Source organism: Rhipicephalus sanguineus, chromosome 3, assembly GCF_013339695.2.
Source record: "Rhipicephalus sanguineus isolate Rsan-2018 chromosome 3, BIME_Rsan_1.4, whole genome shotgun sequence".
Taxonomy (NCBI): Eukaryota; Metazoa; Arthropoda; class Arachnida; order Ixodida; family Ixodidae; genus Rhipicephalus; species Rhipicephalus sanguineus.
Window position 1 is genome coordinate 9,725,546 of NC_051178.1, and position 16,999 is coordinate 9,742,544.

The following is a 16,999-nucleotide window of genomic DNA, read 5'->3' on the forward strand; positions in this document are numbered from 1 at the left end:
GTATTTCTAGCTTGGGATTTTATGGTTTGTGTTTTGTTAAAGTGGCTGTAAAATGTTGGGTATGTTTAATTAATAACAGGAAGGTGACATATCAATAACTTAATTCATTATTATTTCATCCCACAAGTGGGAAAATAGCCAGGTTCATAAAAAAGTGTATTGTACTGTTCCTTGTACATAAAAATGCCTTCTGTAGTGTCAGTTTAGTGTAGAAAGTAGAACTGGAATTTCTGTGCGCATATTGTAGGTGAAAATCCAATGTATTTGGTTTTACTGTGTGCTCATGTACCCTTATCTGTGCTTTGTCCATACCAGCTTAGGAGGTTGCTGATGCATTTTAAAGGAGTACTGACACGAATATTTTCAGTTGTCGTTTTTTTTGCGTCAAATGAAAGGTCAAGCCCCCAAGAGCCTAGAAAGGGTAGTGCTAACCGCGACTGTGCCCTGGAAAAATAATTACAGTATGTTTTTAAAAGCTAGTTTCGGTTCCTACTGTACCCTGACGTCACAACACGATATGAGCTTCTCGTCACGTGCTCGCACAATATATAGTGACGTTTCCACGGCCACTCCGCGCCGTGGCTACGTTGGTGACGTACAAGTGGCCATTTTGGAAGCTTTGATGACGCACAAGCGGCCATCTTCGAAGTTTTGGTACCTGACGTCACCACAACTAGCCAGACTGCTGCATGAAGTCACCGGAATTAGTACTGTAGCCTGACGTCAAGCTAGTGTCGATGTCAGTAGGTGCGCCATAGAAAAAATGACTTTAATATCAAATTAAAATGTCTTATCAGCATTTGCTGAGCTTCACACTTGCTCAGAGCCGTCCCTGCATACAGGAGGTTGGTATGGCAGAGTAAACTCGCCTTCAAGAAAAGGTGTCAGTACCCCTTTAAGATGGTAGGCCACTCAAAAAATTTTTTTTAGAGCAGGCAGCGTTGAAATAATTTTTTCTTCAAAACAAGCATGTCTTATTTAACTTAGCCAGCCATTTATACTGCAAAATATTGATTATTTATTTATTGGGAGGTAATCTTTGTAAAAAATTGCTTTAAAATTGGAGTCACGCCAGCCGTGATGAGTAGAGACCGGAAGTTCAGGCACGGAAAAACAAAGTTTTAGGCGCCTATAATAGGCACCATAAACTGTCATTTAGGCATAAATAGGCGTTAAAAACTACCGTTTAGGCATATAAGGCACAATTCATAATTACTTCAGCAGCGTGCTTCAGGACAAATCTTCGACTTCTAACAAACACAGCAGGCAAATTCTGTGCTTTGGGAAAGTTAATCGTATTTTTTTTTCATGAAAAGAATTAGGAGAAGAATAACCATTTGAACAGATTTAGGTGAAAGCTGGGGTGATTGGACACTGTGAGAAAGGCTATGAAAGCAGTGGCAAACCAGCACCATCTCAAGGCTTTCGGGCTTGAAGTTGTGCTTTCTTTCAGTCAGTATTTGTTTAATGCGGAAAAAAAACGCTTGACGTCCACTGAAGGTAGTGGAGTGTACTTGTAGCCCGGCACTTTCAATGCTCTAATTGTATCTGGAATCTTTAAATCTGCACCGTTCAGAACTTTACACACTTGTTTTAGCATATAAAATCCGGGATCCCTGTCCAAGACAGATTTAAGCTTCGAGGCGACCCTGTCAGCGACAGGTCTATTGAGTATGGTGGCAAACCTTTCCTGCACGTGCAAAATTAGCTATGCACTCCGAGTCAGAGTGGTGCCCGAACTTTCAAGTTTCTGTATGCTTTCGGCAAGAAAAGTAAAATGAGCACACAAATATGCCAAGCAAGATTCAAGTGTAACGTGGTGTGTTCAAGTGTAGCGTGGGCTCTTCTCATGGCAGTGCTCTCGTCCGCTGCAAAGCTGTTAAAGGGACCGACAACTGATTTTTCTCGACCCAGTTTTTTACGGCGCGACAGGAAGCTTAACCTTCGTAGCGTTTGTAGCTGTAGTGGTTTATCCTAAAGGCACGTAGTTATTTTATAAGCAGTATTTTTCAATCTGAAAGGCTCCAAACACGCATGAAGGCTTGCTCCAGCAACGTTGAGAATTGATAGCGATGCCGCTAGCCCTTGTGAAAGCTGTCGTTGTTCTGCTTTCGCAGGAGTTACTGTGTTACTGTTACTGTTAATTGGCAGCTTCGTGTTGGTTAAGCATAGTTATGCTTAACCACCTTTATTTTGAGCTTTCCAACCATTTTTGAAAATAGCAAGCTGTTACAATGAGATGATGTGGCTTTATACACCTACTCGTTATTTGTACAGTGTTGTGTGCGCCTGCGCCCAAGGTTGCCTGCGCGTGTGTCAAGGCTGCCTACGCCAAGCGAAGGCAGCGCCACTTCGTTGCATACAACTACCGCAGGCCTATATGTACATTTTATGGAGTAATATCTTTTGATATAAAGAAATGAACAATATTTCAGTACCAACAGAAAAGTCATCGAACGTGTACACCAACGGTCACGTGACCGGCTTCATCGGACCATTTATAATTTTGCCGCCAGAGGCGCCAAAGGTCATTTTTCGCGACTTTCAATGAAGAAATAAAAATATAAATCCACCTCTCACGAGATAAACAGGGTTGGTTTGAGTCAGTGCGACGGACAATCTTTTCATCAGTGCAGTCATCTCATTTCATGTTCTGGGCAGTTGTCGGTCCCTTTAAAGGGCCCCTCACCAGGTTTGACAATATTGAGCTAACGAGCGCAATGCATGCACTGGGCGTTCACGATCACTGGGCGTTCACGGTTTTAGAGAATGAGGGGATGACGTACATGAGAAAATGGCCCTATGTAGATGGTAGTGCTGTGACGTCGCTCCTCTACGTAGACGTCTGTGCTCTGATGTCGCCAATAGTAGCACGTGACACTGCGATAATTATTTGACACGACCTGTGTAGTTTGTGTAATTCATTGCTTGAATAGATTAACAAAACTTGAGAGAAATAGTGAGACACACAAAGGGAATGTGTGCGTCTTTTTCATTTTTTTTTTCATGAATTGCAGCGAGATGCGGGGAGTTATGTTCGGGGGAAGATTTCACCAGTGCGGATCAACGGTGACTAATTGGCAGACGGCGCCCGACGGAAAAGGGGCGCTTAGAAGGGCCATTAGGCCGTTCGCCTCTACCCGCGCCTTTGTAGCCGAACCCTGCGACCTTTTGTCGGCCGCTCCTTTCGCGGCGGAGTCACCCGTGCGGCGGAAGCGATCCCACGGAGACTGACAACGTAAACAATGTGTCGCCGTCGCGACGGTCCTCACTGAATGAGCACCGACGTGGTTTTGCGGTAATTGCAACAGGCGGCGGCATCTTGTCGCAGACAAGGCTCGAGACGGCATTGTAAACTGGGCACGTTGGTGTGGTGTATTTCAGTGTACTTTGACGGTGTATGTGATTGATGGCTTAGAATAACAGAGAGCTGAGCTAGTTGGTACGTATTCATTCTAAAAAGAGACAGGGCGTGCAAACACGGACACAAGAAAGAGATCAGGACACCACAAACGCCGGCGTTTGTGGTGTCCTGATCTCTTTCTTGTGTCCGTGTTTGACAAGGACACAAGAGAAGACGACGGGACCCGTCCCGTCCTCTTGTCTTGTGTCCTTGTCAATTTCGTGCGCTGCGCAAAGATGGATAAGTTCCAACTCGCCCGCCTATCAATCCTACTACAGTATATATTTTTTGTTGCTGTTCCAAAAGCAAGCTTTGTTTGTGAAGCTGCTCCAAATTTAGAATTTTGTGCTCCAAAACGGGAGTTTTTTTTTTTCGTAGCCTGCTCCAAATTTGGATTTCCCTGCTCCAAAAGCAAGATTTTCCTGCTCCAAAAATTGCTCCAAATCCTATTTTGGCTGTTGCACCCCTGAATGTAGCATATACAGTAACTCTACAGCAGACATAACAGCAGAGTCTCCTAACCACGACCTACTGTACCCCTGACCTGCCCAGATGTCCCCTCTCCAGCGCCCACATTCTAGTTCATACCTCCTGCCGCTAGGGATGTAACCTATGAGCGTTGTGACGCTAGTCAGCACCTGCTCGCTGACGCCCACTTTAATGCTCGTGGTGATGTTTCGCCAGCGCAGAGCGCTCATATCGTGTAATTATTACGCATAATGCAAAATACTTCGGAAATAAAATATGGAAAGTGATATGGAATTTTTTTTTGCTAGCATTTAAAAGGGCACAGCCATTCTACTAGGCAACACTATGCAAGCCCACGGCTTCTCATGTTAGTCACCAGTGTGCGGTAATCACTTAACCGCTCTGTATAGTTGGTCCAAATGGTCGCTGAGTAACAGACGAACAGGTAGCACCACCTACGGCGAGCGGTTGAACGAGAGCGGGGACGCGCACTGTCGTAGGGCCCCCGTTATCTGGGCAGGTCAGGAGTACAGTAGGTCGTGCTCCTAACCGCGGTTACCGTAAACCGAGAATCTGGCAAGATGGTGGACAAGCTTCGCACCAGCTGTGAACTGGCGCAGTTAATTGGCAGCTTCGTGTTGTTTGAGGATTTTCACGGAACGTGACTCCAGTCGGGGAGCAAAACTCGTGGAAAATTAGGTTCGCCATTGAACGGCTAGCAACAAAGATTTATTCCGTCCTCGGTGGGATTAGCAAAAAGCGTATCGCTACACGTTTCTTGAGGGGAATTGCTTTTCGCAGTGTTCGTGTCTCGCCGTTTCAGAGCCTCAAGTCATTCCACCAAGTTCAATGTCGACATCCTGAACAAGATGGACGAAAATGGTGATACTATATCATCTTGGTGTCGCCAAGGCAGCGATGCCAGTGGATTTTGCATTGTCTGCAGTCAGACTAATAACTGTGAACAGCATGGTTTTGCAGCGATAAAGCGGCATGCTACAAGCAAGAGGCACATTGAGGCTACGAAGCAGTACCACCAGAATTCAGCAGATGTACTGAAAACTCCAAAGACCTGCATGTCAGACATATTTGGACTTCTCGCAGTGTTCAGCTACGCTCCCAGGCGGCCGCGTGGTTCGTGCAGACTCTCTCTTTGTTCTGGGAATTACTCCCAAAGAAATTCCTTTCTCTTGGGCAGATACGGCCACATCTCTATTTCTGAGGCTAAACAGCTTTCCTGCAAGGTAACGGAATCCTCCTACATAGTGCATACCTGCCAAGTCTCCCAGATTTTCCTGGAGACTTGCGGGTTTCGACCATTTCTTAAGTTCGTATGGTTGGCAGGAAAATCTCCCGGAAATTGAAATTTCTGTGCGTGATCTAGCCACATAGGCAAAAATTGCAACCCAATCCGATCCAGGCTTTTTGCGAAACCATAGTAAACGAATTTAGGATGCATTGATGTAAACGTAACCGGCTGATACGAATTCGCGCAATTCCCCAGCCGATATCCACTGTGTTGAATGGGCCGAAATTCGGCTGTTCCGAACACTTTTCCTTGTCGCGGCGGGTGATACGAACTTTGGTACAGAATCCGTCGAGCGACGGCCGAGAGCAGAATGCTGGAAGCTTTGGAAGTACGTGCGCGGGCAGTGCACACGCTGTCAGAACTGTGGTTATCATTTGCCACAACCGCTGTGGACGATACCGCGGTCGCTCTTGACATGATCATGTATGGTGACGACGAAACTGACGGAACTCCGAAAGTGCACGCGCGTCCAACGCTCACCCTGTCAAAGTGACGCTGCTTTCCGCAAACGCTGCGGTCAAAAACCGCGGTTTGATCGCGGCAGATGCGATCATAGATGACGCATCTATGACGTAGTTCAGACGTAGTTCTGAAGGCACGTGCGCAGCCAGCGCACGCGGATTGAAAACGAAACTACCGTTTGCCGCATCCGCCGCACACGAAACCACAGTCGCTATCAACGCGATCACCGATAGCGACTACGAGCTCCGAAGGTACGCGGCTAACGCAGCGGTAGGTTAAAGGGAATATAGTCGTAGAAAATTATGCCATCTCCCACTAAAGGGAGTCATGTGGGGATGCGAAGCAGCGCTGGGTGTTCACTTGTGTTTCCATTGTTGTTCCATTTGTGTGTGGAGTTGTGTATATGTTGTGTACCGCTTATGTTACCCCTCCCCCTCCCCCCCCAGCTCATTTCCGTTGTGCTTTTGCTTCGCATTGCCTCGCAGCTTCGAGATTCGCTTGCCGGCGTTGCCGTTTACGTTCAGCTTCGCGAGCGTCCATAGTGTCGTTGCGAAGGAGAGTGCAACGGGAGCGCGCGCGCGCCGAATTATATGCAAGCGCACAGCTGTGTCGGAGAGAGAAACAGGAGAGGAGAAATGAAGTGGAGGCAGCGCTCACGCGAGGAGAGGGGGGAGAGTTGGTGCATGCACGTGGGGGAGCAGACGCGTGAGGGAATGACGGACACAGCCCCAAGCAAAAGCTGCTTCGCATCTAATAAAAAAAGGTACGAAACCTTTCAGCGTTCGTGTCGATCTTCACATTATGGTGGAGCGGACTTTGGCACTTAGTTTTCAGTTCGCCTCACGCGAAGCTTTGACGCACGCTTTCGCGGCAGCCAGCTGTGCCGTCCCTAACTGGTCCGTTTACGGGTGTCACAGAAAGGCATATGCGAGTTCTTTTGACGGAAATAAATGTTTTGTGCGTATATCGTAGTTTAAAAACAGATTTTTCTAGTTTTTTGATGATACGAAATCTTGGGCGATATGAATATTGTCGCTCCCCTTTCAGATTCGTATCACCGAGATTCTACTGTAGTTGGGAAATCCTACCTGCATTGTTTGTTTGGCCACTCTAAGCCATTATAAGACCGCAACGCCAATGTTTACGCTTACGGGGCTGTTCGGTGGTCCAGTAGTGTTATGCAAACACCCATTATGAGACAGAACTGTTTATTTCAAAAGAGTTCCTCCTTATTTGACTGTTTTGCTTCATACGGTCCATTTCTCTGCTTGGCAGTGATTTTTTAGCTGCTCCAAAAGCTGCTTTTCCTGCTCCAAAACGTGTTTTTGGCTTCTCCAAAAGCCCTTTTTCCTGCTCCAAAACACCTTCAGTCAATCACATCATTGGTCTACCCTACATCGCACTATAATTGTGCCTTAAAAGGAGCTAAAAACGTCAACGAAAAAAAAAAAAAAAAACTAGCGCGCAATGCGGGTGTTGTTAATGTCGCCACACTAAGTGCTTCTTGTTTTCCTCCATATGAACAGCTCATTTAAGCAAAATGTGTACTCGATTAGCGCGAAAAGGCATTTTTAGGCGCTGAAAAGCTGATATAGGCACGAACCTCGAAATAGGCACTTATAGGCACAATAAATGTTTCATTAAAACATTTCCCTTCCCTTAGTTTGTGCTTTACAGTAAATAGGCTCGAAACGGACTCCAAGAAAAAATAGGCATTTTGCCTGAAGTTCCGGTCTCTAGTGATAAGTGACTAATGGGTGGCTTATTTCAGTAAAGCTTTGGCATTTGTGTAACTAACGGTTGGAGCTATGCAATGAACTAGGATAAATATTATGCAGTAAATATCAAGGAAGTAATGGTAAAAAACCCAAAAGGTTGGGGAAAAAGAGCCAATTTAGACTGAAACTGTTTGCAAAATCAGCTGTAAATTCAAAGATATTCTAGCAATTTCTTTCATTCTAGTTCACTGCACAGATATATATATTGTAAATTATTATACAAAATTTCAGTTCAAAGTACACACTGAGAAAAAAGTTATGACATTTTGTGTCACATGATTTGGAGCAAATTTTATTTTGAAAAAAAAAAACAAAAAAAAAACAAAGATTTCAGAGCTTGGAAAAGGTGTGCGTCCCCCTTGTGGTCGTTTTTAGAGATTTAAAAACAAATAGAAACACACAGTTATATTTAATGACGTCCTCTTATGTAAGAGTGAAAATAAAATTTATAAAGTATTTTGAATATCATTAATATTGTCACGGGAGTGGGAATACCCGCAATAAAGAAAGAATTAATGAAATGTATTTACAGGATACACACGGGGAGTCCTTCAGCCAAGATGGCGCAACACCAACAACAACAACGCGAGCACTATTGCGATCGTCGTCTTCATCGACTCAATGGAGCATTCCTGCTTGTTTGTCACGGCTTGTAACGTATAGTCCCCGCCGGTGGGAGCGCCGTCTCGGCGCTTGGGGAAGAGTACGATTGTGGGCGGAAAAGTACGTCTTCAGACGGGATACGTGCACAATGTCAGTAGAGGGGACAGACGATGATGATGTACTGTCCAACGGGGCGATCTCATACGTGACGTCAGTAAGCTGGCGCAAGACCTTATACGGCCCGGAATAGTGGGAGAGGAGCTTCGATGACAGACCAACGTGGCGGCAAGGTGTCCAGAGCAGGACCAACGATCCTGGGGAGTAGGGGACGGCCCGTTGATGGCTGTTGTAGCGAGACTTTTGAGACAGCTGCGAGGCAGAAAGACGATCCTGTGCGATCCGGCGAGCTGTTTGAGCTCGAACAGTTGCATCGCGGGCGTACTCTGTAGGAGTGTAGATATCTGATGGTAGAAGAGTTTCAAACGGTAAAGTGGGATGGCGGCCATACAAGAGATAGAAGGGGGAAAAGCCAGCAGTATCGTGGCGTGACGAATTGTAGGCGAACGTCACGTAAGGCAGAGTGTTATCCCAATCTCGGTGGTCCGCAAAAACATACATAGATAGCATTGTGGTCAGCGTGCGATTGAGGCGCTCAGTGAGTCCATTAGTGTGCGGGTGGTATGCAGTGGTGAGCTTATGACGCGTAGAACACGAGCGAAGAATGTCGTCGATGACCTTTGAGAGAAATGAGCGACCACGGTCGGTCAGCAGTTGACGTGGAGCTCCATGGTGGAGAATGATGTCGTGAAGCAGAAAGTCCGCGACATCAGTTGCACAGCTTGTCGGTAGCGCTCGCGTGGTAGCATATCGTGTCACATAGTCAGTAGCAACGGCAATCCACTTATTCCCAGTCAGTGACGTTGGAAATGGTCCGACGAGATCGAGGCCGACGCGGTAGAACGGGTCGGCAGGAATGTCTATAGTTTGAAGTGGGCCGGGCGGCGACAGCGAAGGACGCTTATGGCGTTGGCAGGACTTGCAAGATGCAACATATCGGCACACGGAACGGTAAAGGCTTGGCCAGAAGAATCGACGCCGTACGCGATCATACGTGCGGGCTGTTCCGAGGTGTCCGGCAGTTGGGGCATCGTGAAGCTGTTCTAGAACAGTAGAGCGGAGCATTGCGGGAACAACTAGTAGAAGCTCTGGGCCTTCGGAGCTCGTGTTACGCCGGTAGAGAATGCCATCACGAAGCACGAACAAGTCGAGGGACAGGTCGGAGTCGTGAGAACGTAGACCTTGGATGATGGACCGCAGATTGGCCTCACTGAGCTGTTCACTGCGTATGTCGGTGAGGTCAGAGATGGCGAAAACACAGGCATCTGAATCATGCGCCGACAGGTCAGGGGGATCTGCAGGATTACGAGATAGACAGTCAGCATCCTGGTGCAGTCGGCCAGACTTGTAGGTTACGTCAAAGCTATATTCTTGAAGCTTCAAAGCCCAACGCCCAAGTCGTCCAGTAGGATCTTTGAGGGACGACAACCAGCACAAAGCGTGGTGATCTGTGATCACGGAAAAGGGGCGGCCAAACAAGTATGGTCGGAATTTGCCGACTGCCCAAACAAGTGCGAGGCACTCGCGCTCAGTGATCGAAAACTTGCACTCGGATGAGGAAAGGAGGCGACTGGTGTAGGCGATGACGTGATTTTTTCCTTGCTGCCACTGAGCGAGAACTGCGCCAATGCCATGTTCGCTGGCGTCGGTGCGAACTTCAGTGGGTGCTGACGAGTCAAAATGGGCTAAGATGGGCGGGGAGGTAAGCAACGCAGTAAGTTTGCGAAACGCATCAGCTTGTTGGGGACCCCAAGAAAACGGCATATCCTTCCTCAGGAGTTGTGTCAAAGGCCGACCAATGTGGGCGAAGTTCTTGACAAAACGTCGAAAATAAGAACATAGGCCGACAAAGCTGCGTACATCTTTTGTGGAAAGTGGTATAGGGGAGCCTTTGACGACCCGAATTTTGTCAGGATCAGGTTGGACGCCTTGAGCACTGACGAGGTGGCCGAGCACAGTGATTTCTCGGCGGCCAAAACGGCATTTGGAAGAGTTCAGCTGGAGACCTGCGCTCCTGAAAACTTCAAGAACAGCCGACAGGCGGCTAAGGTGGCTTTCGAACATCGGTGAGAACACGATGACATCATCGAGGTAACAAAGGCACGTGGACCATTTGTACCCACATAGCAGGGAGTCCATCATCCTTTCAAACGTAGCCGGGGCATTGCATAATCCAAAGGGCATTACTTTAAACTGGAAAAGTCCGTCCGGTGTCACAAATGCTGTTTTTTCACGGTCTTGGTCATCGACAGAAATCTGCCAGTATCCCGACCTCAAGTCGATAGAGGAGAAGTAGGCAGACCCATGTAGGCAGTCGAGAGCATCGTCAATCCTTGGCAACGGGTAGACGGCCTTGCGCGTGACCTTGTTTAAGTGACGGTAGTCTACGCAGAAGCGCCAGCTGCCGTCCTTTTTTTTTACGAGCACGACTGGTGATGCCCATGGACTACAGGATGGTTCAATGACGTCTTTCGTGAGCATTTTATCAACTTCACGCTGTATTACCTGTCGCTCAGCATGGGACACGCGATAAGGATGTCGTCGGATTGGGCTGGCGTCTCCCGTATTGATTTTGTGAGTGACGACCGACGTCTGACCTAAAGGGAGGTCGTCAAAGTCGAAGATGTCCCGGAAGGATTCCAAGATACGCCGGATATCGGCGCTCTATGCTGGAACAAGGTCAGGCACGATCATCTTGTCAATGTCGCCATCAGCTGGGCTCAGTGAGGAACAGAATGAGGCAGGGGGAAAAGAAGCGTCTGCAATGAACGCAGAAACAGAATGGTCAGCAAGAGAAGAGACGTTGGCTAGAGTCATGCCATCTGGGATAACTTGCGCACACCAGCTGAAGTTCAGTATCGGTAGAGATGCTCGATTATTTGTGACCGTGAAAACCATGTGAGGAATGGCAATATTTCTGGCCAGCCAAACGTCAATGGTCGTAGTCAACACATAATCGCCGTCGGGAATAGGAAGACAAGAGCCCAGGGTCACGTACCTAACGGCTTGAGGCGCTAGGCGGACGTACTCGATAGAACACAAACGTGGTGAAGGTGTTGCTGGAGCGTCGTAGTAACATGGCAGGTCGAGCTGAAGTAAGCTGGTTCCACAGTCAATAAGGGCAGAGTGGGCGGACAGAAAGTCTATGCCGAGGATGAGGTCATGGCAGCACTTTTCGAGCACGGCAAATAGTACAGCTGTGGAGCGGTCAGCAACACTAAGACGTGCAGAGCACATCCCAAGCACGGGAAACGTTCCACCGTCGGCGACCTGGATGAGCGGCACCGCGGGCGGCGTTAAAACCTTCTTTAGGCGGCGACGAAGCTCTGAATTCATCACTGATATGTGGGCGCCTGTGTCCACAAGAGCAACAACATGTGCGTCGTCCACTTTAACGTCAGTAAGGTTGCGTCGAGTCTGCAGTGTGGTCAGAGGATTTAGCGGGCGAATCGTCGATGCAGCGTCACCTCCGGGAGCTGCATTGTCTAGTTTTCCCGAGACAGGTGGGAAGTCGGCAATGCAGGACAGCGGAACACGGCTTGTAACAATATAGACGAAACAACACTTACTTTTGAAACAAACGCAACGTGGTTTTGGTTTCGCTATACGAGCATGGGGTATGGAAAACTTGCTGTAACTCGCAAACTAATGATGATAGGAGGATAATTTTTGTTGCAACATATTTTTGAATGTTTGGGCGTGCACAAACACTAAAAAACTAAAAATCAATCTCGCGGAAAAAAATTGTCTTTTGAAGGTGGCCTACCACCTTAAGACACGGCTTGTTACTCTTTCCTTTTGCAAATTCAATCGTGAATTGAAATTAAGCTTTGAAGAAAAGAACATTGTTTTCTCATGCCGAGGACTGTTCACAGGGTACTTCGTTCTAGCATGTATATATGCATGTCTCTCCTTTCTAGAGCCCATTGCCTGGCCTTGTATTGAACTACGGTATTTCTGAAAGCAGCATAACCTTCTTTTGAACTTTGTTGCCTACGCAGAAGTGTGCCTTATGTTCGTGATTTGTCTTATGTATCTGAAATATGTTAAACCTCACTCAGCTTAAGCCTTATTTGTTGCAGAGGATGAAAGCAAGCTCAAGGCTGTTCAGGAACTGAGCGAAGAGTTGGAGGTGAGTCAGGCTCTCATCTGTGCCTATTGTTCATGGTTATGGTATTGAGCGCAAACACATGCATGCACCTTTCCTCTAATAAACTTTAGGTGGAAGAAAGTGCTTGTTCTCTTGTCCCGTGTTTACGCTCAGTACCATAACGAAAGATTTGTTTCAGCTTTGTTGATCATGGTAATGACTTGTGAGATCCTGGTGCTGTTTGCCTATTCTCAGTTGTACTGTAGAATCACTGCCCAGGAATTCCCTACAGAACCAGTGAAGCTGAAACGTTATCACTTGGTTAATTCCGACAGCTCATCTGAATTGTGCTTACATCTGTGTCTGCTGCCTGCTTCTCGGGAGTACGAATGGCCTACCCATTTCACAGTCAGAGAGAAACAGGTGTGCACGCGCACGGCTGTGACAGAAAGTGACGACTTCAGTACTGCCGCAACCAGTCACACACCCTTTCTTTTTTATTATTGTTGTTGCACTCACTCTGCCTTTGCACGTGCACTCGCTCCCTCTGATGTGCAGTTTCCACTTGCCCGTGTAGGTGGATGTGAAAGTGTGGCTCCGTCATCTATAACCCCAGCTATCTCTCTCCCCTCACCTCCTCTGCAGAGGGGGTTGTGCCAGAGGAGTTTCTGCGCACTCGTTGACTGCCACATTTTCCACTTCCTAGTTATATACATCTTCGCTGCAAGGGCGAAGCAATGAATTCAATGGCAAGAAATTGAAGTGTTATACGAAGTAGGACTAGCAGCTCCCCGCAGGGGCGTCTGCGCGAGCAGGCGTTTGGTGTGTAGCGACACCACGGACCCGAGCTAACGGGGGGGTTTCGACCCCCTCCCACGCCTAGCCGTGCGTGGCATTGCCGTGTCCGGGGAAAAGGGGATCCTGGGGGTTGAGCCGACGCCGGGTGATTGGACCTTTAAGGCCCCCCGACAGAGGCAACACACCCCTTTGGCCCCGGCTTCACGTAGACGGCACCCCTGGGCTGACCCACCCAGGGGAATTCGGCAGTCGCCTTTTCCTATGTCTCTCTTCCTACATCTTCGTCTTTCGCTCTTACTTTAAATCTATCCTGTCATCTTCTCTCTTCCGTTTACTTCCCAATTTTCCAGGCGGCGAGGGTTAACCTTGTGTAGTTATCCAACCTCGGATAGGTATATTTGGTTATAGCGGCGATGCATGGCTGACGTCTCCAAGTGTTATTCAACCTTGTAGCGTCCCCTTGTTGGGCTCGGTGGTGGGTGGCCACCATCGCCGCCGAACTTTACTAGTCCCTCATGGCAAACGCTCTGCCCTCACATCCTGATCGCTCCCTCAAAAGGTGGCGCACCGAAGATACATCACTTTTCGCTAAACAGAAGCAGGCTTTTCCCAAGTTCCACGTTGTGCACAGTAATCATGAAACCAAAACAGTCCGAACTATGTCACCATTTCTTGTCTCAAAGTCGCTGACGGATGCAATTGGCCCAGGCTATAAAGCTACGAAGATGGGAAGCGGAGATCTTCTTCTTGAAGTTCGCGACAAAGAACAGTACGATAAACTAGGACACCTTGTGGCTTTTGGCAGTTTTCCGATCTCTGTGACAGCACATCGCACAATGAACACTGTGAAGGGCGTAGTGTCCGACGAAGACCTAGTAGAACTCACTGAAGCAGAACTCTTAGATGGATGGAAAGATCAAGATGTAGTAAATGTCCAGCGCATCACAATCAGGCGAAACAACAACGAAATCCCGACGAAACATTTAATGCTCACTTTTAATTCTACTACCCTACCTGAGACTCTAGAAACCGGCTGTGTGAAACTTCATGTTAGACCATACATTCCAAACCTGCGACGTCGCTTTAAATGCCAACGGTTCGGTCATGCGTCACAGAGCTGCTGAGGGCAGCTTACTTGTCCTAAATGCGGAACAACGGGCCATTCTGCCGAAGAATGCACTCACGATGAGACACACTGCGCGAACTGCGATGGAGACCACCCTGCGTACTCCAGAGCCTGTCCAACTTGGAGAAAAGAAAAAGAAATAATAACGCTAAAAGTCAAAGAGAACATAACGTTCCGTGAAGCGCGACAACGTCTTTCACCGTCCTTCGCTTTCAAAACGTCTTTTGCCGAAGTGGTGCGACAGGGGGCGGCACCACAACGGCCTATCGCGGTTGCCCGGACCACGCGCAGCGTGCCGAGGCAAATGCCACCCGCTCCCATGGTGGGAGTAGCCAAGGCTGCCCTGCCCACTCCGAATACGACCACACCAAACCTGACCACACCGGTGGCCACTACAAGCTCTAGCACCGTAGGGGCTAAGGAGGGCACGTCGACCTCCGGCGCGGTGGGGTCCAAGACTTCGTCGCCCCAGACGAAGTCTACGCGAAGTAGACATCAGTCTTTGGAACGGGCGTCCAATGCCCCGCAAGAGGCTATGGACACCAGTCCAAGTCAAACGGCGCAGACAGCGCCGAAGGAGCGGCGAGCTTCGCTCGACCGCTCCCAGAAAGACAGAACACCAATTACAGGGCCTGGCAAGGGCCCTGTTAAGTAAGCCTTAATCTACCACTCTTGAGACACACAGCACAATTTTTTTTTCAACATGTACAAAATCATGCAGTGGAATGTCAGAGGATTATTGCGTAACCTAGACGACATCCAAGAACTTCTAAACGAATTTAATCCAAAGGTGCTGTGTGTCCAAGAAACACACTTAACATCTAGGCAGACAAACTTCCTCCGACAACGCTTAATTTTCCGAAAAGATCGCGAGGATGCTGTCGCATCTTCTGGTGGTGTAGCCATAATAGCTGACAAAAGTGTGGCATGTCAACATCTCAAGCTCCAAATGGCCCTTGAGGCAGTTGCCATCCGAGCCGTAATTTGTGATAAGCTCATTACCATCTGTTCCCTGTACATACCAACACATTATCACCTTCAGAAGCGCGAATTAGAATCATTAATAGGGGAACTCCTGGAACCATTTTTGGTTCTTGGAGACTACAACGCACACAGTAGCCTGTGGGGCGATTCTCGCTGCGATGCGCGAGGTCGTCTTATTGAGCAACTTCTGTATTCTTCTGGAGCATGTCTACTGAACACGAAGGAGCCAACATACTTTAACCTCGCGAACAAATCATACTCTGCCATAGACCTTAGTATTTCATCACCGACGCTTTTACCGTATTTTAAGTGGAGTGTTTTTAAAAACCCGTATGGGAGTGACCACTTCCCGATAATCCTAAGTATGCCGAAACAAAACCAACTTCCGCCGCAAGTTCCTCGATGGAAGCTCGACTCAGCCAATTGGGAAGAGTACCGAAATCTTACTCATGTGACATGGGCTGAGATGTCCGCACTAACCATAGATGATGCTGTACAGTATTTTACAGCTCTTATAATTTATGCTGCCTCGAAATGCATTCCCAAAACGAGCAGCACATGTCCCAAACGGCGTGTTCCGTGGTGGAACGACGAATGCAAGAAAGCACGCAACAAGCAAAACAAGGCGTGGAGGATGCTTAGGGACTCCCCGACAGCAGAGAATTTAGAGAATTTTAAACATATAAAATCCCAAGGCAGGAGGACACGCCGACAGGCGCGAAAAGAGAGTTGGCAGAGGTTTTTGTTTAGTATAAACTCGTATACGGACGAAGGAAAAGTCTGGAATAGGTTTAATAAAGTAAGAGGGCGAGAAGCGTATTCATCCCCATTAGTAAACACAGAAGGCGACACCCTGGAAGACCAGGCGAACTTCCTGGGAGCACACTTTAAACATGTGTCCAGCTCGTCGCACTATTCCGAGGCTTTCCAACGCTACAGGACAACAATAGAAAGACAGAAATTAGAGCGCAAAACCACAAAACACGATGCGTATAACAGAGCTTTCTCCTTAGCTGAGCTGCAGGCATCGCTAAACTGCTGCAGTAATTCAGCCCCAGGCTCCGACCGTGTGGCATATGACATGCTGAAAAACCTACCTGCCGAAACGCAAAAAACATTACTGTCCTTGTACAATGCCATCTGGTTTTCCGGCGAGATCCCCTCGTCTTGGAAAGAGGCGATCGTCGTTCCCATTCTTAAACAGGGCAAGGATCCATCCTCCGTTGCGAGTTACAGGCCCATCGCACTTACAAGCTGCCTGTGTAAACTTTTCGAAAAGATGATAAACCGCCGACTTATGCATTTCCTGGAAACAAACAATCTACCTGACCCGTACCAGTGCGGATTTCGCGAGGGTAGATCCACCACCGACCACCTATTACGTATCGAGGCACAAATCCGTGACGCATTCGCCCACAAGCAGTTCTTTCTTTCTGTGTTCCTCGATATGGAAAAGGCTTACGATACAACATGGCGCTTCGGAATACTAAGAGACCTGTCCCACCTTGGTGTACGTGGTAGAATGCTAGATATAATAGAGAGCTACTTGTCGGATCGTACGTTCCGTGTCCGAGTAGGAAATGTTCTATCAAGACCATTCCTTCAAGAAACCGGAGTGCCACAGGGTGGTGTACTTAGCTGTACACTCTTTATAATCAAAATGAATTCCTTGCGTCTTTGCATTCCACGAAATATGTTTTACTGCACATATGTCGACGATGTCCAGGTCGGTTTTAAATCGTGCAACCTTTCCATGTGTGAGCGGCAGGTCCAGCTAGGGCTGAACAAGATCTCCAAATGGGCAGATGAGAATGGTTTTAGTCTTAGCCCCCAAAAAAGCACCTGTGTCCTGTTCTCTCGA

At 47.9% G+C, this 16,999-nt stretch overlaps 1 protein-coding gene across 1 annotated transcript in view; it reads left to right on the forward strand.

Moving 5' to 3' along the window:
- Positions 1–16,999, forward strand: part of LOC119384790 (transformation/transcription domain-associated protein-like) — a 946,434-nt gene that overhangs the window by 8,664 nt on the left and 920,771 nt on the right. The window contains 1 exon segment of the mRNA XM_049413130.1: positions 12,223–12,272. Coding sequence (XP_049269087.1) covers positions 12,223–12,272 — 50 coding nt within the window.